Genomic DNA, 13,320 nt, shown 5'->3' with positions numbered 1-13,320 from the left:
TATGGATGTGGTGAGAGAGGACATGCAGGTGATGGGTGTAACAGAACACGATACAGAGGACATAAAGATATGGAAGAAGATGATCTGCTGTGGCAACCCCTAACGGGAGCAGCCGAAAGAAGAAAAAGAATTAACTTACTTATTGAACAGTGTTAGATTAGCGTAACTGTTCTCTGGAGTTTAAAAAATGAAGGCTTGACAAAGCTAATTATTTTTTCTTTTTTGGTTTCAGCAAAAACGTACATATTCAGCTGGAAAAAATCTTGTTTATCTTTTGAGCTAGGATATCTTTCTTTGTAATATTGTGGCTTATATTCATACAGTACATATACGTCAATGTAACAATACAGTTGTATATAGAATTTTAAGCCTGCAAGAGAAAAGTACACTATTAAATAAGGAGTCAAACAGAAGGCTAAGTTTGTATGGTGTGCAAGGCCAGGCAACCCACAAGGTGACTTTTTATATATAAATTGAGCAACACATTTGTTTGCATTATACTGTAGCTTATAGTATACTAATATGACTCTTCATCTGTGAATGCTATTTGTCAAGGTGTAGGAATTTGTCATATTCCAAACAGTTTATAAAGTTCGATAGCCAAACTGTTTAGAGCTGCCACAATTATTCGGTTTAATCAACTAATCAATTTAAAACATTAATATATTTCCTTAATTGGCTAATTTCCCAAACCCTGCATAATCCTCCATTGGACACCAGTATGCTATGATAGTCTGTACAGTTTTTCAGTAGTCTAATCATTGAGCCAGCTACACCAAATTTTCAGAGAAATTTTTCACTACAAAATCTATTTTTAGATAGCATAAACAACAGCACTGATTCTGTATGAACACCTGAAGACGAAACGCTCCGGAACTATAGGGCAGGACAAGATACTGTCTCCGACAGTTGTTCTTTTAGCTACATGAAATTAATTAACTTAAGAAATTCATACTAGTGATTAGCATTGGGATGAAATTTAGAGCCATTGTACTACATCCATCCATCCATCCATTTTCCAACCCGCTGAATCCGAACACAGGGTCACGGGGGTCTGCTGGAGCCAATCCCAGCCAACACAGGGCACAAGGCAGGGAACCAATCCCGGGCAGGGTGCCAACCCACCGCAGCATTGTACTACATTGGATAAGGTAAAGAAATATAGTCGGCTAGTCTAAATAAACTTCTTGCCACCTTTTTCGTTTGCGAGTGTGCTGAAGTAAAAGAATGCATCGATATAAAGGCTAGCTAAATACAATCGATTACTGTGATAAATGCACAGGCAGAGTTGCATATTCACCTTTTGCCAGGTGTTTATGCCAGTGAGTCTTTAACTATTATTTTGTTGAACCAAAAGAAAACTACATATCAGCCATACAATTCTGTATAGACATATGACAACTTCATTTAGTTATTTTAGGCATATATCTTTTCTGCGTTGCCAGTGTTATGGATGGTGTTTGCTTTGCATTCTCCATTTAAAAAAAAAAAAAATTGTGCCCAGCATTTCAATGATAATTTTAAACATTCCATTGACCTTTTTTACTGGCATTATGTAGCAATATTAATATTTTTTTTTTCTTATAAATACAAATTTTATGCCAGATATTACAGTTTGCTTGTTTTGCTAATCAGATATTTACCGCAACAAACAGCTGTGCCAGAAAAGACTGGACATTTCCATTTACTGGATCAGTGATTATGCATAGAACCTGAATGCTAGTTTTGAATAGGACACATAGACTTTGGAATCTTTTAAACTTCTTCATTGTTTTGCAACACCCATAGCTTCTTAACCTTTACCATAGCTTACTGAATTAAATATTTCAGTCACTTTTGCCCATGAGCTGATTATGATTGACCTAGTATGTTTCTTTTCAATGCATTACTCCTTCCAAACAGAACTTTGAATTTGTGGCTAAAATCACTTCCCTCTGCAAAAACTAATAGTTATGAAAAAGTTTTACTTAAATGATTTAAATAACTAAAGCAGCACTGTAGATCATCCTGTGAGTACAAAAGGATAAAGCTGTGCCTCCTATTTGTTTTATTTACAGTTGAATTCAAAGACCTCCTGTATCTTGTGATTCTGGTGTTAATTACCAAGGAGAGTTCTGTAAAGTATGAATGGACAAAGCATTTCTCAACTTCAGTAATGATCTGATAAGGTTTTTAAGAATGATACCAATCACCGCTTTTGTTTCGCTAGGATTGTCCGTTTCTGATTTTTTTTCTTTATTCTTTTACATTTTCTTTTATTTATATTAAGCTCCTGCATCATTAGATATGTAGAAGCCTTATGTTGAATATTAACATGGTGGTTTACAATTACCCTAGGTGTTACAATTCCATATTTTATTAACACTAGAATTATCAAAGCCTATGAAAAAACTTGTAAACCCGGCCCACCGTAAATCTGTTCACACCTCTCCATCAGCGTCTTTTGTTTTGTAAGTGTGTTGATAAGCAAAAGCAGTAAGCAGCCTGCTATCCCATTCCCCCCACCGCTGCAGGAAGGGCAAAAAGCTCTCCCAGCTCAAGCCTTGTTTATCTGGGAGCGAGGTACCAGGAGCTGTAGAGGGTAAATAATATATCGTTATTTGTTTTAGTTCTTACAACAAACTTTTGACATGAAGTGTATAATGTGTGAATACTGAAGTCCAAATATCAAATAAGCACTTTCACAGACGGTACAAAAATAATAAAACAAGTGTGCTTTTATTCAAGACTGTAACCGAAGAAAAAGAAAGCCGAAAACACATCTTGTAAGTGGTAAGAGACTAAAACAAACTTTTGAGACATGCTGTTGAAGCAGAAATCTTGACAAAGATTAAGATGCACCTGGGTGAGATTTTTGGACAATTTAGCTATTTGTTACACAAGTAAGCTTAATGAACTGAATGGTCTCCCCCACTTGTAGAATTAATAAAATGAAAGCCTCTCGTTAAGGGAGCTTCCCTTTCAAATCTTGCTAAAGATGAGCATCTCAAGTACATCACATCCAAGATGCACAACATACACATCTGCTATTCTCCATGCACACTACAACTCTTGAGATTCACCTTTTCTCAGTTTACTACTCCACTTTACTTTTAAAGCCACTATTCCTGTCCTAACTCTCTCTTAATGTCTGACTCTCCCATCTCTGTTTACAGGAAGGTCATGTAACAAAATGACACATGCGCTTCCTCTAGTTCCTCAAGTAATACCTTGCATAATGGAGCACTACAACTAAATTATGTTAAGTTTAGAAAAGCTTATGAAAAATCATTTTTTGAGGTTGCCCAATTTTCTGATTACTGATCGAGTCATTTGGAGTGAAGATTGTCAGATTTAGATTAGCAGCTGATCTATAAGAGCATCACTACCCAACTTTCTATGTCAAATTGAGAATATTTGCTCTAAATTTATGTGGACACCAGTACACGCTTTGGCTGGATTGTAGTAATGTCCTATAACTATAAAGATATGTCAGTATCTCTTACTGTTTGAGCGGTATTGAAGTTTCAGTGTAAACAGTTTATTTTATATAAAAAAAGAAATTAATCTTTATTACTATTATACACTGTGTGGAAAGTTTGATCATGGTGGGCTTATATTCATGTCAACTAGCTTTAAGCAGTTTTGAATATAAGTGTAGATGCAAATGTGCTTAATATTGCAACAAACTATAAGAGGAACACAAAATAAGGACCCATTTTATTAGTAAAGATGTATACTACATTACTGTACTTAGTAGTTTCTACTCTTGTCCCCTTCCATTTAGCTCTCTGTTACTTTTGTTAATTTCTTACTTGTCCAAGCATATGATCTGTGAGTGACAATTTGGGTTCATGTACTGTAATATTTAACTTTTCCACTCATTCCTTGTAAGTGTTATATGTCATGAAACAACATTATAAGAATACATTTTTTAAAAAATATTTTTAATTTTCCCATATAGTATAACAGTTCATTGTTTTTTTTTTTCTCTCTTTTCAAACAAGACTGTATAAGATACATGCATTTTTTGCCAGTTTTGGTCTAAGTTCCTTGGTTAGTCTGTTATAAATTTTCATTTTGTGTCAACTATTTCCTTTCTTTTTATTTACAATGCTGCATATGATTAACAAGAAAAGGAATTTGCCTTTTCAGATATTTTAATGTAATTAGCAAGTTTCATCAACACAACGTTTATTCTTTTTCCCCAGTATAAATACTAAAAACAAGCTTCAGCCCAGAAATGTAAACTGCAGTTTTGTTTAGAGACTGTTTGGCAAAACATAATTTAATAACTGTAGTAATCAAATTACTGTATACTTTTGTAGTTAATGCATAAACATGTAGTTTGTAGTGCATTTATAGAATTTCATTGCCAATTATGTACTGTCTGTTAAAGCTATTAATTTTATTTTTTATTTTCTTCTAGATTCCAAAAAGATCCATCATGGTCAGAGACTGGTGACAGATATTTACTTAAACTCTTCAGAGATCATCTCTTCCATCAGGTGTCAGAAGCAGGTACCCCCTGGATTGATCTCAGTCATATTGTGTCCTGCCTAAATAAGGTAACATATTAAAAACAAAATAAGCTTACTTCCAAAAAAAATACTGTCACAGGCGATAAAAAATAGTCTTAATGTACTGCTATCTAAACTGTACAAGTAGTTGAGTATTTTTATTGCTTCAAAATAAAAGAAAAACGTGTTTTTGCTTTCCCTACTATACTTAACTGTTACAGATAAAATTCTTTAGGTCATGTTACAGATGTGAAACAATGGATGACATCTGTCTTTAACTGGTCAAATAAAAATAAAATTCTTAAATTTGACATTGTGTTCTTTTTAATTTTATGTTTTTACATAACGCTGCAACATTTGGCTCATTGTTATAGCCAGTCATATTATGCCTAGATTGAAAAAAAAATTGGGTTATTCTTTAGTTATTTTTACTTGTTATTCAGTACTAATCTGAACAGATTTTTTGTAACGCATCTTCATTTGAAACAATTGTTTCTTCCGCCTCCATTTACTTAATTAAAAGAAAGGTCGTCTAAGATTTGCTTTTTGCTGATAGATGCAGTCCAAGGTTTATGCTGTGCACATTTATAAATATCTGAAATGGTCAGCATTGTTTTCAAGCAAAATTTGTACTTAATTACAGTCTTAATTTAAAAGAAATTTAAATTAAGTTACAGGTCAGTCTTATTCCAGGTCATTCAATATTGGATCCACAAACTGGGACAATTAAATGTTTTTTTAAAGTAAGAGGCTAAGACTAATGTTGATAATAAATATTTTCTAGTGATTATGCAACAAAGTGACTGAGTAACCTTCCTAATCATCTGTGCTTGTCCCAAACATTAGAATATGAACATGTACTGCAGAAAAAGATTAATCACAATACAGAGTTCATAGCATCCATAGAATAAACAGAAATATATTTGCTGCTCTGAAAAAAGTTTTGAAGAATCTAAGTCATAGGGAAATAATTAGATAAGGCAATGTTTTGCATTAAGTGATTAAACAGGAGACTTGTCAATTGTTCAAAATGTATAACTCAATGAATAAAACAATTTATTTCTCAGACTTGAAAAACACAACAAATATCACTTTTGTAGAATTTGCCTTGCTGCATCTTACAAACAGCTATAAAGAAATGACAGACTATTAAAACATAATTTTGTATATGGCCGAAGTAAAATTGCTGCTCCTCACCCGTTAGGGGCAAATCTCTGTAAACCTTTTATCAGGTCACTCCTTGTTATGCTTTGTGGGACTTTTAAAAATGTGGTAAAGTTTAATATTTTTCAAAATTGTTCCATTTTTACTATTTAATAAAAATAACATTCTCAGACACTCTTAATCCAAATTGGAGTTGCAAGATGCTGCAGCCTATTACATGGGGAACAGCCTATTACAGCATGGGGAACAAAAATGGAACCAACCCTAGCAGAGAAAATGTCATGAAAACACTAGCCTTAGATTGACTATTACTTGTGGTAATTTTAACCTGATTAAAATGCCTTATGTTTTTTTTTTTTTTTTTTCCCAGTTAGATGCTGGTGTGCCAGAAAAAGTAAGTTTGGTTTCCCGAGATGAGAAGAGCATTCTTGTTGTTACTTATGCTGATTTGAAACGGTGCTTTGAAAATACGTTTCAAGAACTCTTGGCAGCTGCAAATGGTCAGTTGTAGTATTTGCTGGAATTGTGACAGAAATCACCTTGGAACTAAAACAATAGCAAGTTGCACTACAACTGATGAGTCATCTCATTTCACTTTAAAAAAAGAAAAAAATGGGAATGAGCAGTGGTGCTTGCACTTCAGTCAGGTACAATGTTTTCATGAAGGATTTTTTCTTCTTTTGTTCCAAACAGAGTTCCGATTCTTGGCATTCTAGCTGCAAAGACTCTTTTAGATTGGGAACAAAATCGGATTGATAATGTTCCGGCTTTTATTTTCTCAAGGTTAATGCACTAATTTTAAGTTTGTTTATAACTTCTTCTGAATGATTTGATGCTCTGCCGTATTGGTTTCTTATTTATAGAGAACATTTATCCCTAAGGGATGAAACAAAATTCTGGGCAACCATTGTTTTTTAAAACTGAAGAGTAACAGTGAAATATTTGCACCCAAAAATATGGTAAGGACCACGTATATAATTCCATAGGATATGCTATTAATGACTGCAGTTTGTACAATAACTATGCTCATTGAAGAATGTGTACTATACGGTCCATATTCATTCAGGTTAAAACCAATAAGGTCTACATTAGAATTACATAAGGTTACCAATTATATATTTAATGGGCAAAGACTTCAGCTTTGTTTTATTAGCTAAAGTCACAAACTACTCAATACTGGCATTTTTTTTTCCTCCTATTTTTGGAATGAATATAAACACCAGCGCCTTTTTAAAATATTCTTTCCAACTTGGGATTGTGTTTCTTTTAGTAAAAGCAAACTGATGTTTATTCAAGGATATATCTTTCATCATTATATTCCACACCTTCCCAAACATTTTAATTTTTATATGTATAATTCAGTACCTGAAGTGTTTGAAGCACATTGCATTGTTTTGACTTTACTTTTAAATGACATTTTCTGAAACAGTGACTTTATTGTAGGGTACTTAACACTGGATACAAGATGTGGACAATGTCAAGTGGATACACAGACACAGCAGCCACCTGGCATTATAGCTTTTGAATTTTATTCCCTGTTTCAGGAGAGGTTTAAGGTCTGCTGTGCCTTATAGTTAAAGTTTATCCCTAAAGCTGGCTTTCCACTTGCTTGAAGTTAATCAAACCCATTTGAAGTGCCGGCTCACTATTCTTTTTTTTCCTTCATTGTTGATCATGTGCCGAATTTTTTTTTTTTTTTGTTAATAAACATGATTAAGCCATCTTGGTGAAGCATGGATATGAACATTATTTCCCAGATTCTCAACCCTGCCAAACAGTAAGATGGATATAAATAAAAACATGAAAAATGCTAGAGGGGAACTGGAAAATTTCACAGGTCTGAATTTTGTGCAGCACTGTGTGTGCTTGATTGCAAACTAAAATATGGGAATTCTGAAGATCACAGCATATTGTTCAGCACTTGCAATCAGTTTTACAGGTTTGTATTTTTAAGTATTGACACTTAATTGCAAACATTTTTGTGCTGTAATTTTATATGCTTGGCATGGAGATAAGTGTTTTCCCCCACCCACATCCTTTATATCCATTTTTCCAGCCATTCCCCGCTGCGATCAAAATTGCTTTTTGTAGCACTGATGTATAAACATTAAAAAGGATAGTACATTGTTGATTCGAACTGTCACTTGACAGGTTTTACTTTGGATTACACTTAATCACTGTTTTCCTTTCACATTAATGTGAAATATTTTTAAAATTAAAATGAGCAAAAACAGACTTTTATCACTAGCTCATTTACTGGCAGAAGGGCAGCTGTCTTTTTGTATGTTTTTGACAAATCACATTGTAATTATTTTCTATAAAAACATTTGGTATTCTAGATGCAAAATGATTTGCTTAATTTATAAGCAGACAAAAAAAAGTTCATTTTTCATACTTTATTTGAAAAAGCATTTAAGGGGATCATCAGGAAATGATTGTAGTAGGCTTTTACCCTTTTGGAAAAAGTGGACCAATAATTGAAGTGGCACCTACTTTAAAAGAAGCAAGGGCAGAGGTAAACATTAGGTTTTTTTAATTACTTTTGCTTACTTTGGTCATTATAACGAAAAAGAAGTGACTGGGATTATTTTATAAAGTTATTAGACTTCACTTAGAAACTATAGGAATTTTATGTTTTTTGTGAATCAGTTTCATTATTGCTATATCATATGATAGTTTCATTTTTGCTACTTGGGAGAATGTTATTTAGGTGGAAGGTTATACTGGCATTTTTAAAAATCTTATGTTATCCCAGTTTAGTTAACTGTGATTTTTATAAAGCAAGCAGGAAAAAAATACAAACTTGATCTTTGCATGTTTTGCTTCTTTACTATCCCTTATTCTATAAGAGTCATTATGATGCTTTAAGAATTCCCATAACCAGCACTTTGCCCTTTGCAGATTTAAAAAAGCAACTTTTGGGCTTCAAGAATCTTTCTTTTTTTAAAACCTCAGGTTGAGCTAAACATGTACATTGTGTTTGTTTTTACTCATCTTTGATGTTATTTGTTCTAAACATGTATGTATTAAGTGATCAGCAGTAGCCAAACTTCTTCATAGATTAAATAATATGTTTTACTATTTGGAATGCTGCAGATAGTTTGATTGGAAACGGACAAAATAAACCGGTAGTTACAGATCCTTAAATGAAATTGCCATGTGTCTAGGTTAAGGGCAATGCTGTAAATATCTTGGGAACTTATAGCATATATGGAAGCAGCATTTTTGTAAAGGTTGTTAAGGGTTACAATTCAAAGAAATATGCAGTTTTTTGTGTTTGAAAACTGTGGTTATTTTTTTTTTCTTTTGGGGGAAAAATTTTGCTCAGTACCCACCTTCGTGAATGTTCTGGGAAACCAAAATACTTAGATATTTACCTTGCCCTTGTTTCACTGCAAAAATGTTTCTGGTAGATTTTTTTCACCAGAGCCTCTGTCTTGTTATTTTTTTTTCTTTTTTCTTTTTTTATCATAACCCCTCTTGTGTCTCAAACTTTGCAATATGTGTGTGTACAGCAGTATTTTAATAAAGAATACCAAACCTATTTGCCTTTTACTTTTTATTAAATCAGTCATTTGTTCATGTTTTTATTGAATTTCCAGGTACTCTGCATTATTAGAAAGCACTTCAGAGAGTATGCAATACCTTGAATATGGCTTATAGTGTCATATTATCAATATGGTACAGTCAAGCATACAAAGGGGGAGAAAGGAAAGTAGGACCAAATCACACAATCAAAATGTTGGTTTTTAAAATTTGAAATATTAATTCACATAACAGATGACACACATGCATGTATTGTAATTGCTACTAAAGTTCATTAAATAATTCAAATAGTTTCAGAAAAGTTGATTTCATGTAATGTTACATCTTCGCTCATATTGTTCATTATTAATGGGTCAATTGCATGCATATAAAAATTCAGACAAAGCTGACTCTCCCTAGTATTAGGGGAGTGAATATGAAACATTCTGTTGGTTTTTAAAAGTTGTAAGCTCTTCTGTATACATTGTTATTAAGTTGTGCCAGATCTTTCATGACCTTGGGGACTTAAGCACACCTGGCTTGTCCATCATCAGCTGAGTTCCCTAAGGTTCATGTTCATTACTTTATTAATGTCCTCTATTCATTTCTGCATCTACTATCCTTTTATCTTTTTCTCTTCGATCTTTCACCATGTCAGAATGTTTTTTTGGTTTTAACTGCATTATCTGTTGTTCTAGTGAGCAGTCTGGGTTTTTATTTCCTTCAGTATTGAAGATAGGGTATTTTCTCTGAATTCTATAGGCTGAACATAAAATTTAACACGATTGTGCTGATAAGAATCTTTCTTGTACTAATTCTGGACACCACATGGTGCGCAGTTCTACTTTTGCTGTTTAATAAAACAGCGTATGATGTATTTGAGAGTTACATTTTTTACAATGTTGATATTTTTAATATGATCACAAATTAATTGCAAGCAAAAAAGAAACAAAAAAAATTGTATGTTTCTTGTCTTTCTGAAAAATTGCTTATCATCTGTGTAGCCTTTCTAAATCTCCTCTGTCTCTTTTTCACAGTCCGTTTTCACTTGTGCTCAGTTTTGAAAAATGCACAATTCTAAACAGACGGAGAGCCTTTTTTCTCAGTTTCTTTGTAGTCAATTTTTCTGTGATTTTTAAGATGCCTTTATTTGTTTGTATACTAGTCCCCTCCAAAAATATTGGAACAGCAAGGCCACATAGTTTTTTTTAGCTGTGCACTGAAGACATCTGTGTGAGATCAAAAGATGAATATGAGAAGAGAGATTGGAGTTTTAGCTTTTATTCCGTGGTGTTAACATCTAGATATATTAAACAACATAGTACAAAGCACATTTTGTATCAAACCACCCAGTTTTCAAGCGAGCAAAAGTATTGGAACATGATGAGCCAACAGGGATTTCTTGTTACTCAGGTGTGTCACATAAGATTGAATGTTTAATCATTAAGTAGCCCAGGATGTCTTCTCTCGGCTTAAGCTTTGGCTTTCTCCTGTGAAGACTGCATTTATAGTTAAGAAGGGCAGACTAACATGAAGACCAAAGCTGTCTATGGGATAAAAACATGCCATTCTGAAGCTGAGAAAAGGGGGAAAATCCATCAGAGGTATTTGAAAAGGATTGGGTGCAGAAGTACCACAATTTGAAATATCTTGAAAAAGAAGGAAACCACTGTTATACTTAGCAACAGGCTTGGAACTGGTCATCCAAGGAAAATGACAACAAGTGATGACAGGCAAATGTGAGAGAAGTAAAGAAAAACCCCAAGACAGTCAGTAATATGAGCCACAACAATTCTGGAACAAAGTTTTATGTACTGATGAGACAAAGATTAACCTCTACCAAAGTATGGAGAAAGAAGGGATCTGCTTATAATCTTAATCATACAAGCTCAGCTGTAAAGCATGTTGGAGGTTGTGTAATAGCTTATGTGATTGTGTCATGTTGGCGGAGTGGTGGCTCTGAGGCTAGGGGTCTGCACTGACAATTGGAAGGTTGCTGGTTCAAATCCTGTAAATGCCAATAGGGACTCTGCTCTGTTGGGCCCTTGAGCAAGGCCCTTAACCTGCAATTGCTGAGCTCTTTGAGTAGTGAGAAAAGTGCTATATAAATGCAAAGAATTATTATAGCTTAGGCTTGCAATGCTCAATCTTTAACAGGCTCAGTCATTTTTATTGATGATGTAACTCATGATGGTAGTAGCAGAATTAATGCAGAAGTCTACAGAAACATATTGTTTGCCAGTTTATGGAGAAATTCATCCAAACTAATCAGGAAGCTCCTTATTATGCAGCAAGATAAAAAACACTGCCACTTCAAAAAAGGACTTCTTCGGGAGGAGAAGGAAGGTAGGTTTTGGACTCGCCAAGGCAATCATCAGATCATAACTCAATTGAACATGCATTTCATTTACTGAAGAGAAGATGCTGTGGTAGAAACCTGGAAAGGCATAAGCAAGGAAGAAACAAGAATTCTGGTGGAGTCTGGGGGTCCTAGGCTTGATGCAGTTATTGCTAGCAAGGGATATGCAGCCAAATGTATTTTCTACTTTCATTTAGTTGAAAACATTGTGTACCAACCACTGTGTGTTTTGGTACAAAATGTGCCATATTTTGTATTGTTTAACATATCTAGATGTAAACACCAGAGAATAAAAGCTGGAAGTCTAATCTCTCTTCTCATGTTTATCTTAAGATCTCCCACACAATTGTCTTCGGTGCACAGCAAAAACAAATGAATTTGTCTTGCTCTTCCAAGACTTTTGTAGGGGACAGCACATGACCAATGTGTGAATTTCAATACTTCATTATTTGGAGCTATTTGAAAGTAAAACTGGGTCTTTCTAGTGAATGCCATATTTAACCCAAGCTCACTTGAAAGACCTAAAACACACACAGTGGGCTATTTGACCTTCAAAGGAGCTTGCAACAAGTCGAACAAACTGACTTCACCTGAACCCAAAAGCAACCATGACTGGGCATGTGGGATTATATTAGTACAGTACAATCTTTTCTATATCTCACATTGCAGTTGTAAGCTTGAAACCTTTGAATCCACTAGCAGCCTTAAACATTGTTTCACCAATGAAAAAGCACAAGAAGGTGCTTACTGGTTAGTGTATGCCTCAAACCAGACCGATTTCAGGTAGTGGTGCCACATGATTCTGTGAAATGAAGTAATGCAGTTCAGCATTGTACAGAGTCTAGAGGAATATGATAAATGGCCTTGTTCAGCGCCCAGCATCTGGAGAGGTAGTCATATTGTCACGTATACAGCAAAATCCTTATTTGCACACCCAACCAACATGAGATCTAGTCAGACATTACTGGAATGAGTAAGCACCTTGAAGGTAGAGCTTATTTCCAGCTTCCCTGAATGGGTGGTGATTATAAAGCTTTGTTTAAGTTTAGTAGTGTAGTGATGTCAAAAAATTATGGGATGAAACTGTGTTTACCCTTGAGACACCTTCACAAATCTTTACAGGCTTTTTAGATCCTTAGACAGTGTTAGTCTACAATAGGTTTGACCTCTTCAAGGTTCATTTCCACATCCCTGCTTAGCACCATATGCTTCAGGAAGTTTGTTCTGTCCAAGCTGACACTTCTAGGTATTCAGGCTTAGTTTGTCTGGCAAAGACTGTGGAGGAAAGCTTCCAGATCCTTCTTTTGTTACATGCTGTGGGAGAATACTTAAAATATTGTCAAAGCCAATCTTATTATTCATCTTCCTGGAGATTCTTTCTCTTTACCATAAAATGTAAGAGACCCTCAGCAGTAATGATAGTGTTTGCTATTTTTCCTAACCTTCATCCACCAATACCCGTTCTGTAGGTCCAGAGTCCATATTTGAAGATCTCATGAATCAATTGCCTTGGGTAAGTATCTTGGATTGTTTGGTAGCATTTACAGCTAGGTCAGCCCAAGTTCAATGATGTTGCCTGGAGCATCTTGCAAAAGTGTTCTTTTATGATAAACCTCTTTAGATGTGATGTCCGGTAGGTTGGCATCTTGTTAGTGGTTCAACTATGACGCTGCAGTTCATCTGTCATTCCTTTTCTCTTAGTACAATGTCATTCTAGGGTGAACTGAAGCTCCTTTGGTGGCTGGGAGAATCTGGGTTCAGGAGAGAGTACCC

The 13,320-nt window shown here is 34.5% G+C and overlaps 1 protein-coding gene across 2 annotated transcripts in view; it reads left to right on the top strand.

Annotated features, from left to right (window-relative positions):
* pan3 (poly(A) specific ribonuclease subunit PAN3) overlaps positions 1-9,357 on the top strand; it is a 206,829-nt gene extending 197,472 nt beyond the window's left edge. For both annotated transcript variants that reach the window (XM_028799486.2, XM_028799485.2), the window contains exons 17-18: positions 4,409-4,547; positions 6,034-9,357. In XM_028799486.2, the coding sequence (XP_028655319.2) occupies positions 4,409-4,547; positions 6,034-6,174 (280 nt within the window). In that variant the 3' untranslated portion in view covers positions 6,175-9,357. The remainder of the gene's footprint in view (positions 1-4,408; positions 4,548-6,033) is intronic.
* Positions 9,358-13,320: the final 3,963 nt, after the last annotated feature.

This window comes from Erpetoichthys calabaricus, chromosome 4 (genome assembly GCF_900747795.2).
Source record: "Erpetoichthys calabaricus chromosome 4, fErpCal1.3, whole genome shotgun sequence".
NCBI lineage: Eukaryota > Metazoa > Chordata > Cladistia > Polypteriformes > Polypteridae > Erpetoichthys > Erpetoichthys calabaricus.
Note: the sequence above shows the minus strand (reverse complement) of the source record. Positions and strands in the feature narration are given on the sequence as shown.